Here is a 17,968-nt window from a genome sequence, read left to right as displayed (position 1 = left end):
AAATAACATCATAATCTTATGAGTATTCTTTCCGGGATTTAGCTTAATTAAGAAAGTTGTTTACACCTAGTTCTACGGTTTGTTATTAACTTCTAAAAAAGTTAACCCTTATGTCTTCTGAAAAGCCCGCTATTTAGTTCTGCCAGAAGCTACATTCAAAGTTTTTATCAAAAATTCTAATACTTGTACGAAAAATGTTAACTTGCCTGGGCATAAAGTATTATCGTACTTGTCACAACGATTTAGGAATGCGAAAATGGCAACTTTAGCAAAGAAAGCTCTCAGTTAATAACTGTATAAATATTCTTAGCACACTAATCTGTGAAGTGGGTTCGTAATGCCAAGTAGGAGAAGAATAAGATGTGTCAGAAATCCATCTTGGATTGCGCTAAAAACATACAGAAGTCCTGCTTTGCCCGTCTTCTGGAGCTCTTTCAGAAAGTAATCCAGAAATACGAAACTTGGGGTGATTTGCCAATTGTTTAAAATGTTGAACAGGTCGTGTGTTCAACTATAAGCAAGAAATTGGACCAGTGTTCCTCAGCCAAGCTGCTTATTGGCGTAGCTAGGATTTTTTTCTGGAGGGGGAATAGGGGGGCCTAGTAAATTCTTGGTTCAACGAAGTAATATCGCTCACAATAAACATGAATTTCACAAATTAGCTTAAATTTGCGTTGATTTTATCCGTTTATGATTTTTTCTTATATTTGTACGTATCGATGATACTTGTAAATATCAATTTCCATTACGGAAAATATTAATTCTTTGTCTAATCCAGTTAAAAATTCCTTTAAGAATTCTTCTAAAGAACTCACGAGTGGTTTGTAGTTCTTGCACGAAATTTGTAGGTACCGAGGATCTCGTCATAATCCATTTCCGTAACAAGTTTTCACAGAGTTCCTGATGGGACTCCCACGGAAAATCATATCCGAGATTAGTAGATATTATTTAACAGATTCTGGAGTTTCTTTAGGCTTTCTAATCTGACCATAACATTTTTCGAAGAATCTGTATCAAATTGCTTAAAAAAATCTTGTGAAGAATTCTGATTTTTTAACATTTTTCCATGAAGGTAAACTACGTACTTATTACACAAAAATTTTAATTGTTTGTAAAAATATCATCCATTTGTTCATTAATAATTTGTAGAGGATTTTCGGTAACAAATAGTACAAGAAATACTACCAAAATTGTCTTCAAGATCAGCAGCATTGGATTCTTTCTTTATGTTCGAAAATGTTGTGGAAAAATTTGAAGATGGTGTAGTCCCATATTGGAAAAAGGCCTTACAGTCTCTATATGAACTTTCAACTCGAATAGTAACTGTAAAACGTGAAATTTGTTCATGTTTATATTTTTTGCTGATTAATATGAGCAAAATGAATTATCTGTGCGGTGATGCTAAATGAATATAGCATGCTGAAATGTACTAGAAAAGTATAAACATTTGTATGAGAAGACAAACTTGGAACTTTGAGCTCTGTTTTCTCAAAGTCTACTAATTCCATATGGGACAGTTATGCTTTTATAGGCAGTTTAGGTTTATTTTAAAATCAATTTGATATTGATCCTCGAATTCTTTCAAAATTCTCTCTGGCATTTTATATTTTGAAATTTCTTCAATAACGCCTACCTATTTTTTAATTCAACAATTCTAAAGTTTTTAACGGAATATGTTTAGCTCAAAATTTTCCCGATAAATGTGTTCAGAGATTCCTTCGGATAATTATGTTATTATTTCCCCTGAAATGTTGTCCTAGAATCATTCCAAAAAGTCACATGGTTCCACCCATCAATTTTCCAGAGGTGTTTTAATTTAAACAGCATTATCGAATCTAGTGTGAATATCTTAACAGAAATTTTTCAATAGATTTACGAAAGGATTTTACAATTCATTCTCGAACTTCTAAAAAAAATATTCGCTAGAAAATTCAGTGAGTATTTTTTTAGGTTATATATTTTTCTTCCGAATGTTAATTCAAGCATTCTTCTATAAAGAATATCTAAAAATCTATGCATTCTTCTTACTGCGTTATGCACCACTCATGGCCATCCCTATGCACAGAACGAACTACGGATATAATAACCCTCTCACCTCTTGTTTAAGGAATTTTAACTCTGTTTGTGAAATGTTTGATTTTAATTTGTCGAAGAACTGTTTTAAAACTAGGATTAAGAATATAGGTTAGTCATTTAGTCTGTACGATATTATTATCGAAGATGATTATACAATAAACAATAAACAATATTTTTTAGAAATATCTTCAGAAATTACTCAACGAATCGCTTCATTGACTTCTACTTTTTTATTATTTAAGGTCAAATTGAATTTTTAAAAATCCTGAATTCTTGTCAGGAAATTCAAGAATTCACCGTAGAATTTTTGAATCTTTTTGACGTCCTGACCTGTACCACAGAGAAAACATTGGTGTTTTTTAGGATTAACTTAAAACTTTGTTCATATATATCGTTTTCCATAAAAGATAATGATTTATGTTAAAACGGATGGAATTTTTAATAAAGGTGTTTGTTTTGAACTTCGATGCTTCATAAACGTATGGCGAACAGATTAATCTTAAAACTATGTTTTTCTTGCTTGCAGGGAATATTTAAATATTGTGGTAGAACTGAAGAAGTTTAACATGAAAATATTGGTGGTATTTTCAACAAAGCCAAAGATGTCTTGTGGTACAAATTCATAATATAGGAAATTTTCAATTACTTTTGAAATTCGCTGAGGAAGATTTTTGTACGAATTTCTTAATAAATCCCTGCCCAGTTATTTTGCTAAATGATTCTTCACAGATTATTTTGGAAGCAAAAGTATTCCTGAGTTTTTTCAATAAATTTTCTCTGAATATTCGAAGTCAAAGGACATTCCCAAAATATTTTTCGTATATAATTCCTGTGTAACCCGGGGATTTATAGTAGAGTTTACAGGAGAAAAAAATAAACAAAGGAGATTAGTGACGCAATTTACGATGTATTTTGAAAATATTTCGGAATGAACTTTGATAAACTTTGTTAAAAGTTTTAATAACTTTTTGGGAAAACTACCGTTCTGATTCAAACTCCGGACACTCAACTTTGCATGGGAAAGGTTTCACTTGAAATGTTTCAAAATTTTCCGTTTAAAAGTTCGCAGCTTCCACGCGCGTTTTAATAAGCATTCTCATTTTCAGCATAGCAATCCATGAAAATTTATACTGTGCAACTAGTTTTGACTTAGCTCTTACGGCGAGGAAGCCTAATCAATAATTAAACTATTTTAGTTTTGTTTTTTGAGCTGTCCGGAGTTCGTATCAAAGTGTCCGTAATATGAAGCAAAAGTGAGGACCGGAATAAGAAGCATGTAAAGATCACTAGTTTTTATTTTTTTAGCAGTAAAGTTCAAATATTTACCCACCATTCGAAGTTAAAGTGATTTAGTAGCTTGATAACGCTTAGGTATCATACATAATGTTCCTATTTATATGCTTGAATCAAAACGGTATATGAAGGAATTTGACAAAAACATTGTTTTTTTTTTGTAAAAAATGCCAATGCGAAGTATGATCGTTTAAAAGGTTAAATCTGTTTTTCTTAACTCCTTGAATTCGGGAACACATTTCGGAATCGACTTTAACATGAACAAATCTCATAATATTATTTAACTAATTTCTAAGAGATTTGTAACAAAAGGTTTAAAGCCACTCTTCGATTTACCCAAACTAATTTGATTAAACGAAAATTCTTGAGACTGTATTTTTTTTCTTGGTAGAGTTAATTTAGAATTTAAGCAAAAAGTTCATTCATGCGAAATTATTTAAAAAAAAATGAAGCGATAACAAAGAAAAGAGATATTGCTGGAACAAAAACCTACAGCCGATGTTTTAACTTTTCCTAGAAGCAGTCAGGTTGAAATTTCTTGGAGAGATGTGTTATGAATTAGGCCTTGCTATCTTATGATAAAGAAGTTCCTTTAGTAATTTTGCTTATTTATTTATTTGCCGGCAGCTTTTTTATCAAATTGTTTTGACTGATACTATACGAGTTGTAAATAATGAGTGTATTTCTTTAAAATAATCTTATGACAGGGCAATCATCATCACCGGACACCTCGATCAGGGCACCCTTCAAGAAAATAGCAGTTGAAATTCTATGCTAAAACATTTGAAATAGTATTGTTTGCACCATACAAAAAATACGAATTTAAGGAACCGAATTCCCAGGATACTCTCGCTTTTTTGTATTACAGTATTTTGCACTGGAGATGTCGAGTGGCAGTCGGACGATTAATTTTTCGATTGTCGCATGATTCACCGAGGTCAGGACCGCCACACTGATGCTGTGTACGACAAGCGCAGTTTTCCCACTATTGTTGAACAAAATAAAAAAACGTAACTACTGAAGAATGTATGTTTGTCAATAGATTCAGAAGATTTTTCTAGAATTCAAAATTATTTAAATTATTACTTTTTTAAATATTTATATATATTATCATCCAAAATTCTGGAGGGGGCCTGAATGACTCTGGGGGGGCCTGGCCCCCCTGCCCATCCCCCTGTTCCTACGCCAATGAGCATGACGCGGGCCAAATAGTTATTTTTGCAACTTCTCATCGTAATAGGCTGTTTTTCATCACGCCATCTGTCATACGACGAGAGGTGAAAAAATAGAGTTTTGCAACGCATTGCATACAACATTTTTTGCAATGCCGTTCTAGTTGGATTATTTCTAGAAACAGAAGGCAACTCACATGGACAAACATCCACGTGTAATATCGAATCAGAGTTTTCAATCTCGTAGGCTAAGATATTGTTCATACAGGACTTTCACAAATTTTTACTCTTCCATCGGTAGCACATTTGAAGTACGTTCGGAACAGGAAAGACGCTGCATTCATATGCAATTATCTGGCATATTTTACACACTGTTGTTCCTCATATTGGCAGATGAGGCCCGAACGAACCTTTTGCAGAAAAATTCGGATATTTTGTGAGTCAACATGTTATTTTAACTACATATTCTACGTCCGCCCGTAAATCCTATAATTAATAAGAATGAGTCGGATTTGGATCGCCCATTGTATGTAGAATCAGAAACTAGAGTTAACTCTCCCTTACTCGATATTTCGTAACTCGATATCGAGTTAAAGAATCATAGTAAAAGTTAGTTTTCATGGCAAACTCGATAGTCCCTTGGATCGCAGTTGCATTGGTTTTGTGTTCTGTAACTCGATACTTCCCTAACTCGATGGTCCCTTCAATATCGAGTAAGGGAGAGTTGACTGTAGTTAAATAAGTTTTTGAATAATCCAGAGCAATTAGAGAAGAGACGTGTGATTCAATATTCAATAGTTGACAACACCAAAAACAGTGCTGAAAAGTGCTACTTTTCAGCACCGTTAACAGTACTAAAAAGTAGCACTTTTCAGCACTGTTTCGTCTGGTAGGAAAAGTAGACCATTATATTGTTCATCTTCTTGATGAAAAGTAGGCTTATATATAACGGAATATAGATAAAAGTAGTTTCTAGCAGAACTAAAAGTCAGGCTTTATATGAGACATAAGGGCAATCGCTGATTAATCTTTTCCATAGAAATTAACTACAAACCGTAGAACTAGGTGTTCAACAAATTTCTTAATGAAGCTGAATCCTTCAAAGGATTCTCATAAGGTTATGATGTTATTTATCCTGCACTGGGAAAATCCTTAGGATCTGCCTGCGTTAACCATCCATTCCCATTTTTGAATTATTGAACTTCTAATAGAATGTGATATTTCTCATGTTAGAGTCATATTTAAACCAAATTTTCAATTTTATTGATACAGTCTTCAACTTATTACAGAGATCCGTAGTTCATGATCGAAAATGATAAGATTACAGAAAAATCTTCGCTGTAGGTCGTTAATAATTCGTGGATTCCAGGTAAGTGTCATTTCGTTTACAGCTTGATTCCATCCTTGTCGGCATCAGCCACGTATTTCTGGACATACTTGTTATCTGGGTCGTACTTGGCCTTCAACATGGTCCATTCCTCTGGCTTGTTCTCGGTCAAGAATTTGATGATCTTTGTGCTGGAGGTTTGCTGTTTCTCGCTACACTTTGAGCAGTTGTTCTCCAGGGAATCAGGCAGGACACGCTTCAGTTCGTTTCCTTCCGGAGTGCAAGCTCCAGTATCCATCAGGCAGTTGAAGTAGTTCTTGAACAAACGGTCCGACTTCAGGATCTCATCAATGTCGATGCTGTCGTATTTGGTGGTGTACTTGTCCTCCTGTGGCCTTGCGGCAGCGGCGGCAAACAGGGCCAGAGCAACGATGAAGAATTTCATTTTTCGAAAGATTTTTAGGCTGAAGCGATATTGTTTCAGAAGAATTAGTTAGTACGAAGTCCTGTTCGAAAATCTAGCAAAGCACTCAAATTCACCCAAGATCGACTCACCTTGTTTCTTGAAGCTGAGCTGATTTGAACTATGCTCCTATCAAACCAAACAACGGCTATATATAGTGGCAGGTTGCAGAGTTCTTCTCTTCTCCATCCTGCGGGATGTGTTTTTTTTCTATCACGCATTGCTCTCCGCATTGAAGCTTGTGTGAGATAATAATCATTAACCATGGTACAATCGATCGCAAGGATATGAGCGCATTCATGTCGTCATGTACAGTGCTGTTCTGTATAATAGCAGCGCACGTCGAATACAAAATCCTCTATTTTGGCATGCCCTAGTTTTGCTCGTTTCCAAGAAAACGAGCTGAAATTTTTCCACAGAATTACAAATATGTTTGACAATTTTTTAACCTCAAAATCTTCAACTTTCGGAATAGAAATGAGATACTAAGTGACATTTTTTATTAAGTAGGTAGATGTTGTTCAAATATAAAGTGTCAAAATGCAATATCAATTAGAAGCTGAGAATTTTAGAACTACGTTTGTGAACAATTTTGCCTAGTATCAGTATGCCCAACTTGCTATTTTTGCATTCGTATATCGTGTGGCAGGTACGATGATACTTCATGCCCAGGGAAGTCAAGGAAATTTCCATTACGAAAAGATCCTGGATCGGCTGGAAATCGAACCCAGACCTTCAGGATGACTTTGCTTTGTAGCCGTGGACTCTTACCACTCGGCTGAGGAATTGGTGGTTTAAATTCGTATTCATTTGATGATATTCAATGGAATTTGTTCACACTATTTGAAGAAAATGGGAATAAATAATATTACGATGCATACAAAAGCGCTGAGAGCGTCACAGTACAAATTTTTATAATGAGCTATGCATTGAGCGTAAACTGATTTTCAGATGATTCATACTTTTCCCCATCATTATTGATGTTAATCGATTAAAAAATACAGATCAAGCTCCTTGGCAAGCTGTTTTCGCGAGCTATCATCCATACCTTATGACGCTGCAGAATTAAATGACGACATGAACACATTCATTTCCTCGCGATCGGTGGTACCGTGGTAAATGATCATTAACTCACACAAGCTTCAAAAGGAAGAGCAAGTGCGATAGCAAAAACCAACATCCCGCAGGATGGAGAAGAGAAGAACTCTGCAATCTGCCGGTATATATAGCAGCTGTTAGATTTGATAGGAGCATAGTTCAAATCAGCTCAGCTTCAAGAAACAAGGTGAGTTGATCTTGGTTTCATTTGAATCCTTTGAAAGATTTTCTCACAGGATTTGTGTACTAACTACTTATCTTTTGATCAAACAATATCGTTTTAGCATAAAAAACAGTTGAAAAATGAAATTCTTCATCGTTGTTCTGGCCCTGTTCGCCGTTGCTGCTGCTAGGCCTCAAGAAGACAAGTACACCACCAAGTACGACAGCATCGACATTGATGAGATCCTGAAGTCGGATCGTTTGTTCAAGAACTACTTCAACTGCCTGATGGATACTGGAGCTTGCACTCCGGAAGGAAACGAACTGAAGCGTGTCCTGCCCGATTCCCTGGAGAACAACTGCTCTAAATGTAGTGAAAAACAGCAAACGTCCAGCACCAAGATCATCAAATTCCTGACCGAGAACAAGCCAGAGGAATGGACCATGCTGAAGGCCAAGTACGACCCAGATAACAAGTACGTCCAGAAATACGTTGCTGATGCAGACAAGGATGGAATCAAGCTGTAAAGACATTTTTCTAGTCTCAAAAATATACCAAATGAAATGATCTTTCACAAACTGAATCCATTGTCAATACTACCCGTTAAAAATAAACTTCTTAGAACACTTAATTTTCGATCGATAAATTACTATTTTTCATACAAGATTTTTGAAAACAGGGGTGCGGGATGTCGAAAATGATCGTTTTTTCGTGAATGATCTTCAAAGGTCGTTCGCCTCCAATGTTGAAGAGCAACTGAGTTAAACTTAACATATCCATTATCAATGTTACCCGAAAACCGAAAATGGACTTTTGATTTTTTTGAAAAATCATGGCAGCATCTTTTTTTAGGGTACTAATAACAACTTTGAAGAACTTGTCGAAGAACAATCGTTTAAAAAGAACGATAACAACGACTATTGTCAAACCCAAATACCTATAGTACTTTGATTTGCTGATCTTCAACGCTCTGCCATCTGAAATTTTGCTGATCAATAAATACCTATTTCAGATTGTTATCGTTGATTAGTTGTACAAAACAAGATCGTCACTATGACTCAATATGTTTTTAGATTCGACGCGAAATTTGTTTTGTCTGGCAGACGAATTATTCATAGTATTCCGACAATTGCAATTCTAACGGTTTATGGATGCTTAAAAGCAATGGAGTGACTCATCCGGACTAAATTTTAAGATCATTAAAAGTGATGATAGGTACTATCGATAAATACTAGAGCCAGAAATTCATTAGGAAAAAATATGCTAATAGAAAGACGACATGCTGAATTTGATAATTGTTTATTCTACTATGGCGCTAACATTCACTCAGGTTAACAGAACAATGAATTAGAAACACTAGTTTTTGGAAGCCCATCAGCTTACAGTTTGATTCCTTCCTTCTCGGCTTCAGCCAGATACTGGGCGACGTACTTGTCTTCCGGATCGAAACGAGCCCGCAGAACCTTCCATTCCTCGGCGCGGTTCTCGGTCACATACTTGATGGCACGGGTTCCAGCTTCACGCTGCTTGGGGCTGCACTTGGCACAGTTCGTCTCCAGAGCTTCCGGCAGAACTCGCTTCAACTCGTTGCCTTCAGGAGTGCACGGTCCGGCATCGGTCAAGCAGTTGTAGTAGTTCTTGAACAAACGGTCCGACATCAGAATCTCATCCAGATTGATGTTATCGAACTTGGAGGTGTACATGGCTTCATCCTGGGCAGCAACCGCAGCGATCAGGGCCAAAGCAACGACGAAGATCTTCATGATGGTATCGGTAGCACCAAATTTGTGGGTGAATGATCTGTTGAGCACTTTGAAGTGTGCACTTGGTTTCGATGCCGAAATTGAACTATGATCCATTCCGATGCTGACTCAGCTATTTATAATCCTTTCGCACTGCGTCCGTGCAGATGACTTTCTTCCTTGAGATTGTGCATTTGAGGTGCCGTGGCTGCAATCTCACGACGATCCTATGTAACCCCCCATAGACACAGTCCATGTGTCCAGCGGCTCGGGCCAATTGAAAGAGTTGACATTGAACTGGTTGTGGTTTGCATGTGCGAAAAATTACACTGGGCGACAAAATTGATTTTTTTTTGAATTGCTTTGACCATTTGCAATGAATGTGAAATTGCAAATGGATGTTGGCCTGCTGGTTTCGAATATGTCCTCAAAATTTTCGAACATGTGCAATTTTTCAGATCAAAAATTGTATCTTTTTTCAAAGGGGAATTTACGTATTCTCGTCAGTCTAAGCCGATGCCGTGCTTCTTTTGTAAGTGCCGATGCCGTGCTTCTTTTGTCAGTGTGACTATTGTCAGCAGCTCATTCTCTTCGGCAGCTTTCCCATAAGAGCTGCAGGCGAATCTGTTCGGCAGCTCCAAACCTGTCGCATTTTGAGGCGTGTTCATTATCATTTGAAATTATGATATCTCTGGTGATATTATTTGTTCAGTCTCGGCAATCTCGTCAGTGGGAAGCGGATATAGTGACCATTAGTGTGTTTTGATAGAAAAATAGTGTGTATTTGGCAACTAGAGTTGCTACAGCTCGAAGAAAGGAAGCAACTGGAGCTGAAGCATGTCCTGAAAGAAGAAGAGCGTCGAAAACAAGAAGCAGAACTCGAGAAGGCGCGAATCGAACAACAGAGACTGCAGTGTGAAATGGAGGCGGAACTAGAGCGCAAAAAAATTGGAGAGACAACGACGTCAGCATGAAGAGGATCATGCGTTAGCGAAGAAGAAAATTGAAGATGAGAAGCTTCGTACGGATCTGATTCGAAGTCTGGAAGAAAAATATCTAGCTGAAAAATACCGAATATTGAATTCGCAGCTACAGGTTACATTGACCAATCCCAGCTCGAATAGCAGCGTATCTTCGGTGCATAGAGTAAACACGGAACAACAGAAGCCTAGTAAGGAAGATGCGAAAGATGCTGAGGAGGTACGTAGCAAACAAGCCGATAAATGAGTGCAGGATGGAGTTGACACGAACCGTAAACGTCTGAAGAAGATTCGGTATGAAGAGGACACACGTCGAGAAGAATTACAAAGAATACTGGAGCATATGGGTTTCGCGGAGAAGTTCAATATGCTGTACGGACCGCGTATACAGAATGCTGTGGAATAGGCGATGAATCTGCCATTAGATGGTGGAATGCCGCCATTCCCTGAACCGATAAGTAAATCCAGCCAAGGGAAGTATACCGGTGCGTATCCTAAAGCGAATCAACAAGCAGTCATAGATCGAGATCCTGTTTCGGTATTTGAAGCGTGAAGAGAGTAGAATGTCCAAATACAACAAATTATTTCTCCTTCCAGTTTACCGTCGCATCTGTTACACCTACCTACAGTTCCTGAAGAAAGTTGTTCATATCCAGGTCTAGGAGCCCTGAGGAGTGAACCAAATCCAGGACAAGTTCAGGCAGCCTCACATATCAACCCAGGCTTATCTGCCCTGACGAATTCGCAATTGACTGCTCGACAGGTGTTGCCGAAGGATCTGCCCAGTTTTTCCGGGAATCTGGAAGACTGGTCAGTTTTTATAGGTTATTTCGAGAACTCGACTACCGAATGCGGTTACTCTAATGCGGAGAACCTTATCGGTCTGCAACGTTGTTTGCGAGGTGATGCATTAGCGGCAGTTCGGAGCCGCCTGTTACTTCCAGCGCCGGTTTCAAGTGTGATCGACACGTTGAGCATGCTGTTTGGTCGGCCAGAAGTTTGAATCAATTCCATTCTGGGACAAATTCGGTTCACACCTTCTCCAAGAGAAGGAAGACTGGACACTCTTATTGGATATGGAATGACGGTCCAGTATTACCGTGACCATCTAGTGTCGGCGAAGCAAAAATCCGACTATGTTACACGACCTGGTCGAAAAGCTGCCATCGATGATCAAGCTCAAGTGGATTGACTTCAAAGATAGTTTTTTTTTGACTTCAAAGATAGTAAATCTCGCATTCTTTGGGCGGTTTACGACGCACATGCTTCGGAAAGCCAGCGAGATGACGACGCAAATTGGGGCAGATCGCAGTTTTCGACGGCTAAAACCTCTAGTACTCTAGATATGCACCCTAGAGGTTTGGTGTCTTCGAGAAAGTGTTTTGGAATAACTTGTACTATGTTTTGACACATTCAGATTTGATCTAGATAAGTGAAAACTGATCTAGATCAGTTTTATCTTTTGATAGGAGCGTCGTAGCAAAAAACTTTCTTTTGCAAAGTTGTTCATTGAGGTATTTTTGACATTTCTTCGGAAGACACTTACACTCTATCACTGACGTGGATTGCGATATATGACAATTTAGTAAAAACAGTCAAAAAATCGATTTTGATCATTTTTTCATACAAAAAAAAATGTTAAAAAATATTTTGTCATCAAGTATGAGAATCTTAAATATAATAAAGTAAATATACATAATTTACTAGCAAAATTTTCAGATTTATTTATATTTTTGGTAAAAACAGTCTAAAACACTATTACAAAATCTAGGATAACTTATGAAGCGGCATTATTGTCCCGAAGAAAGAAAAGTGGGGCCACGTGGGGCTTTTTTGCTGTGGAGGTTTGAAAATTTGATGAAAATATGTTAAAAAATGATTAAATTTGAGAAACTTTTCATTAATTTATATTTTTTTAAATGTATTTCTAAAACATATTGTATGTTGACGAAGTGTTTTGAAAAAGTCATCACCAAACTGGTATCGTATAATATGGCTTTTATCAAACACAATACTATTACTCTAATAAAAATCAAAGGATAGATAGAGAGGTAGATATACATATGGGACAAACTATCTTGAATTCCGTTTAAAAGTTTATTGGAACACCAGTTTAGAGATGACTTCTTCAAAACACTTCGTCAACACGCAATATGTTTCAGAAATACATTTGGAAAATATAAATTCATGAAAATTTTCTCAAATATAAGCATTTTTTAACATATTTTCACCAAATTATCCATCCACCACAACAAAAAAGCCCCGCGTGACCACACTTTTCTTTCTTCGCGACAATAAAACTTATGTTCTTGACTAGTCGTATACAAAAAATTAGCTGCCGTCATCTGCCGCTTCATGAGTTATCCTGGATTTAGTAAAACACTATTTTTAGATTGTTTTTACCAAAAATATAAATAAATCTGAAAATTTTGCTAGTAAATTATGTATATTTACTTTATTATAGTTAAGCTTCTCATACTTGATGACAACATATTTTTTAACATTTTTCTCTTCAGTTAGAAATAAGCTTGGTTAACGCACGCACCGTTGTATCAATGAAACTATCTGTTCAGTCTATCAAGATGGATGATCTAATAAAAAAAACTTTCCGTACCTCAAAGGGCTCCCTATCGAAGTATACAAAGAAGCTCGGCCGCAATTGCTTATTGCATAGGTTCCCAAACTTTTTAGGTGCGCGACCCACCTAGCCATCAGGCGTCTTTTTCGCGACCCACCAGGTATAAATTATTGAAAAAATGAATTCTTTATTGTAACTTGCATGGTATTTCGATACTTTGTCTATGATCAATGACAAGGCGTGAAAATCATACTCAAAATCAATTGAAACTTTCAGTGTTTGAGGAAAATTAAATATTTGAAAGTCATTAGTTTTCATTCTTCTCTTACGGAAACTCAAACTACAGCAACATTGTTCATCAGGAATTTGTTACTACCTAACGACTTTGACAGTTAAGATTAAGATAAATGTTCAAATCAAATTGTGATCATTATTTAGTATTCTCTGACCTGCATAGTTCATCACCACAAGATTTATTTTTTTAATTAATGAAGATAATGTCTGTTATGAAGTGGCTAAAGATCGAGGAAACATTCAAAACTTAGAAAATAGATAAAGAAAGATTTTTTTTTCGCGACCCACTAAACACTAGCTCACGACCCCCCTGGGGGTCGCGACCCACAGTTTGGGAAACTATGGCTTATTGAACTATAGCATAGCATTTGTATTTGGCGGCTCCGCTGAAGATTAGAGAGCGGAATCGCGGCCAGCCAGTCGTCACAAAAACCAGATTAGGATGGTGCGTAAACGGTGGTGTGTTAGGTAAATCTGAGCATTCACGAGGATTTTTTCACGTCAGTCGTCCATCGGAAGATCAGCAGCTACATCAATTGGTAAAGCAGCATATCCTAATGGACATCGCATTTGGGAACCAAGCTTGAGTCTACAGAGAACACAATAGCCAGACAGATTCTGGAATCACCTACTAGGCGTGTACCAGGAGGCTTCGCAACTGGCCTTATTAGGAAGGAAGTTACACCATGGCCTTGAGCCGTTTGAAGAGCGTGGAACGAAAGATGCAGAAGCCACCTGGACTGTGTCAACGAATGCACGTTTTATTGGACGACTATTCGAAAAGGGGTGCGCACTAATGATCTAGATTGGGAATGGTACTTGCCATCGGGCTTGGTGATCAACCCAAAGAAACCACAAAAACTGTGTTTGATTTGGGATGCCGGACGGTGGATCACTTAACTCGAAGCTTCCGTCAGGCCCTGATATGTTGATGCCTGGATGCCTCTAAAGAGTGTGCAATATCGATTCAGACAGCGACGAGTGGCATTAACTGGTGAAATTAAGGAAATGTATCATCAGTTCAAGATCTTACAACAAGATCAGAAATCACAGATGTTCCTGTACCGTAAAGATCCATTAGAAGAGCCGGCCGTTTATTTGATAATCGTGGGTATTTCGGAGCCACAAAGGAATACGAGCAAAACGTTCCAGACGCTGCCGAAGCAATAGTTAAAGGTCACAACGTGGATGATATTCTAGACAGTCGAAATTCTGTGGGGGGAATCCTCTGTTTGGCAGAAGATCTGCGATATGTTCACTAACAGGGAGAGTTTGAAATAAGAAACCTTGCCTCCAACCGCCCGGAAGTAATATCTCGTTTGGGAGAGCAATGTACGTCAGTTGTTAAGGTGTGGAGTTCAGAGTCCGATGTGGCAGAATCGGTGTTTGGAATTCGCTGGCTGCCAAAAACCGATGAATTAACTTTCTCTGCATATATGCTCAGTGCGGTGGAAAATCTACTGGATGGATCCGTTACACACTTAATTTATATCGCCGAGGCCGGCAAAACATTTCTCCGAGAACCCAACAGCTGAGATCTCGGCGAAAATCTCGGTAAAAGTTCAAAGTGCCGAACACGACTGTAAAAAGTATAACTCATCCAGCTGTCAAAATTTGCTGAGCAGATCGGCAATGCTTTGCCGATAGTTTCGGCACATTTTTACCGAAATTCAGTAAATGTTCATTTTTATTTTTTATTTCAATAAGAAGAAGAAAAGAATCAAAAACAAAAAAAAAGCAATTCCATTTAAGTTTTCTTTTCACAAAAAAAAAACAAATTTTATTCTTTTGATGCTAACGACGTAGGTGTGAGGAAGTAATGAATTGTAATTGAATTGATAAGCAGGCTTAGAGATAACTATAAAAAAGAAGCGAGCTGAGAAAAATAAGAAAAAAATAGACTGTCAGTTATTGGTCTAATCTTGGCTCTAACAGACGTTCTTAAAATTACTACAATGGCGTAGTTGGTAGTACACAGGTAATATTTTTTTAAATATTAAACAACTAATGAAGATTCTGAGAGAACAGAATTCCTATAAAAGGATTGTAACAGTAGTCTCCGACGGACATGGGCGGAGACGAAAATTGACGATTTCTGACGGAAAAGGGCAGAAATCCGAACAAAAAGGTCTCTGATGGACAAAGGCAGAGAACCTAAGAGACTAGATTCTGACGGAAATGGGCTGAAATCTAGAGACTAGAATATAGTATATATATGCGTGAATTATTGTTTGGGCAATTGATGAAGAAGATATCCACAATTGATAGAAATAACTAAAATCTCGAGAAGAAGGAATAGTACATCAGTACTACTGTATGTTCAGAAAGTGTCGTTTGTTTTCGTATTAGGTGGCCTCTAGCCCAATTTCACGGGGTGCATTTAAAATAGAGTACAATTTAACGTATTGCAATGAATGAATTTCGTATTATTACTTCATTTCATTTATTTAGTTAACATCTACACAGATAACACTGAATCAACAATTTCACGCCACAATACTCGGTTCGTGGCCGCATCTCTCCATCCTCGGTTCTGCCCCACGCTCGCCAAATCGATACGCACTTGATCCGCCCACCTAGCTCGCTGCGCTCCACGCCTTCTTGTACCAACCGGATCCGAAGCGAATACCATCTTTGCAGGGTTGCTGTCCGGCATTCTTGCAACATGCCCTGCCCATCGTATCCTTCCAGCTTTGGCCACCTTCTGGATATTGGGTTCGCCGTAGAGTTGGGCGAGCTCGTGGTTCATCCTTCGCCGCCACACACCGTTCTCCTGCACACCGCCGAAGATCGTCCTAAGCACCCGACGTTCGAAGACTCCAAGTGCTTGCAGGTCCTCCTCGAGCATCGTCCACGTTTCATGCCCGTAGAGGACTACCGGCCTTATGAGCGTTTTGTACATGGTAAATTTGGTGCGGGCGTGAATCTTTTTTGACCGCAGCTTCTTCTGGAGGCCATAGTAGGCCCGACTTCCACTGATGATGCGCCTCCGTATTTCACGGCTAACGTTATTGTCAGCCGTCAGCAAGGATCCAAGGTAAACGAACTCGTCGACCACCTCGAACGTATCCCCGTCTATCGTAACACTGCTACCTAGGCGAGCCCTGTCGCGCTTGGCCCCACCAGCTAGCATGTACTTTGTCTTGGCCGCATTCACCACCAGTCCAACTTTTGCTGCCTCGCGTTTCAGGCGGGTGTACAGGTCTGCCACCTTTTCAAATGTTCGGCCAACGATGTCCATATCATCCGCGAAGCAAACAAATTGACTGGATCTCGTAAAAATCGTACCCCGGCTGTTAAGCCCGGCTCTCCGCATAACACCTTCTAGTGCAATATTGAACAACAGGCACGAAAGTCCATCACCTTGTCGTAGTTCCCGGTGGGATCCAAACGAACTGGAGTGTTCGCCTGAAACCTTCACACAATTTTGCACACCTTCCATCGTCGCTCTTATCAGTCTCGTGAGCTTCCCGGGAAAGCTGTTCTCGTCCATGATTTTCCATAGCTCTACGCGGCCGATACTGTCGTATGCCGCCTTGAAATCGATGAAAAGGTGATGCGTTGGGACCTGGTATTCACGACATTTTTGGAGGTTTTGCCGTACAGTAAAGATCTGGTCCGTTGTCGATCGGCCGTCAACGAAGCCGGCTTGATAACTTCCCACGAACTCGTTTACTACGGGTGACAGACGACGGAAGATGATCTGGGATAATACTTTGTAGGCCGCATTTAGAATGGTGATCGCTCGAAAGTTCTCACAATCTAACTTATCGCCTTTCTTGTAGATGGGGCAGATTACCCCTTCCTTCCACTCCTCCGGTAGCTGTTCTGTTTCCCAGATTGTGCCTATCAGCCGGTGCAGACAAATGGCCAGCCTTTTCGGACCCATCTTTATGAGTTCTGCTCCGATACCATCCTTACCAGCAGCTTTATTGTTCTTGAGCTGGTGAATGGCATCCTTAACCTCCCTCAAAGTGGGGGCTGGTTAGTTTCCATCTTCCGCAGTACTGACGAAGGCATTTCCTCCGTTGTCCCGTCCTTCATTGCCTGTGCTCTCAGCACCATTCAGGTGCTCGTCGAAGTGCTGCTTCCACCTTTCGATCACCTTACGCTCGTCCGTCAGAATGCTCCCATCCTATCCCTGCACATCTCGGCTCGCGGCACGATTATTACTTATAGGAGTTTATAGGTATTATTACTTATAGGAGTTTAATAATCGGCAAAATTGATTCAAAAAATATGTAGGTGTTTCCACAGAACGAAAAAAAAAAATCTTTTCAAGTTGTACAATAAAACATAGTTTTATTCGAATGCAATATAATGGTAGCTGCTACAAACTACAGTAAAGTGCATAATGCCAAATCATAGTTACGTTCAATGTCGATTATATTTGAATACCTTCGAACCCAGAATGAGATGACATTGGTTTAGGTAACGCCACACAGTTTTTTTCTTCATTCATTCTGGGGCCAGGTCAACACTATAGCTCTGAATTGCTCTGATACGGATCTCTCTCATCCTGATGATATTTATGATTAGCAGTATACGTTCAGTAGTGAATGAATGTTATTTAATGAAAGTTATTTCACAGAAGTTCAAGATATAAAATGTCTCGGCTATGTTTGAACAGTAAGGAAATTTGGAGATAAAAATTTATGGAATAGACCGAAATCAGTGAGAAAATGTCTCTGATGTACAATGGCAGAAAACCCAAAATGAGATTTTGACGGAAATGGGCAGTAATCTTCGAACAAAACTGATCTCTGATTAGACAGAGTCAAT

The 17,968-nt window shown here is 38.6% G+C and overlaps 3 protein-coding genes across 3 annotated transcripts; 1 reads left to right on the top strand and 2 right to left on the bottom strand.

Moving 5' to 3' along the window:
* Nucleotides 1-5,781: 5,781 nt before the first annotated feature.
* On the bottom strand, nt 5,782-6,443 carry LOC5573148 (ejaculatory bulb-specific protein 3). The gene is made up of 2 exons (XM_001660714.2): nt 6,424-6,443; nt 5,782-6,332 (listed from the first exon to the last, which is right to left on the bottom strand). Exon 2 carries the CDS (start codon nt 6,311-6,313, stop codon nt 5,927-5,929), a length of 387 nt encoding a protein of 128 aa, XP_001660764.1. The 5' UTR covers nt 6,314-6,332; nt 6,424-6,443; the 3' UTR covers nt 5,782-5,926.
* Nucleotides 6,444-7,584: 1,141 nt separating this feature from the next.
* Nucleotides 7,585-8,170, top strand: LOC5573147 (ejaculatory bulb-specific protein 3). The gene is made up of 2 exons (XM_001660713.2): nt 7,585-7,616; nt 7,714-8,170. Exon 2 carries the CDS (start codon nt 7,733-7,735, stop codon nt 8,117-8,119), a length of 387 nt encoding a protein of 128 aa, XP_001660763.1. The 5' UTR covers nt 7,585-7,616; nt 7,714-7,732; the 3' UTR covers nt 8,120-8,170.
* Nucleotides 8,171-8,874: 704 nt separating this feature from the next.
* Nucleotides 8,875-9,466, bottom strand: LOC5573146 (ejaculatory bulb-specific protein 3). The gene has a single exon (XM_001660712.2). The coding sequence runs from the start codon at nt 9,449-9,451 to the stop codon at nt 8,972-8,974; it is 480 nt and encodes a 159-aa protein (XP_001660762.1). The 5' UTR covers nt 9,452-9,466; the 3' UTR covers nt 8,875-8,971.
* Between the last annotated feature and the right edge of the window lie 8,502 nt (nt 9,467-17,968).

The sequence above is a fragment of the Aedes aegypti genome, chromosome 2 (genome assembly GCF_002204515.2).
Source record: "Aedes aegypti strain LVP_AGWG chromosome 2, AaegL5.0 Primary Assembly, whole genome shotgun sequence".
Classification (NCBI taxonomy): Eukaryota; Metazoa; Arthropoda; class Insecta; order Diptera; family Culicidae; genus Aedes; species Aedes aegypti.
This window is presented reverse-complemented; position numbering and strand designations above follow the sequence as displayed.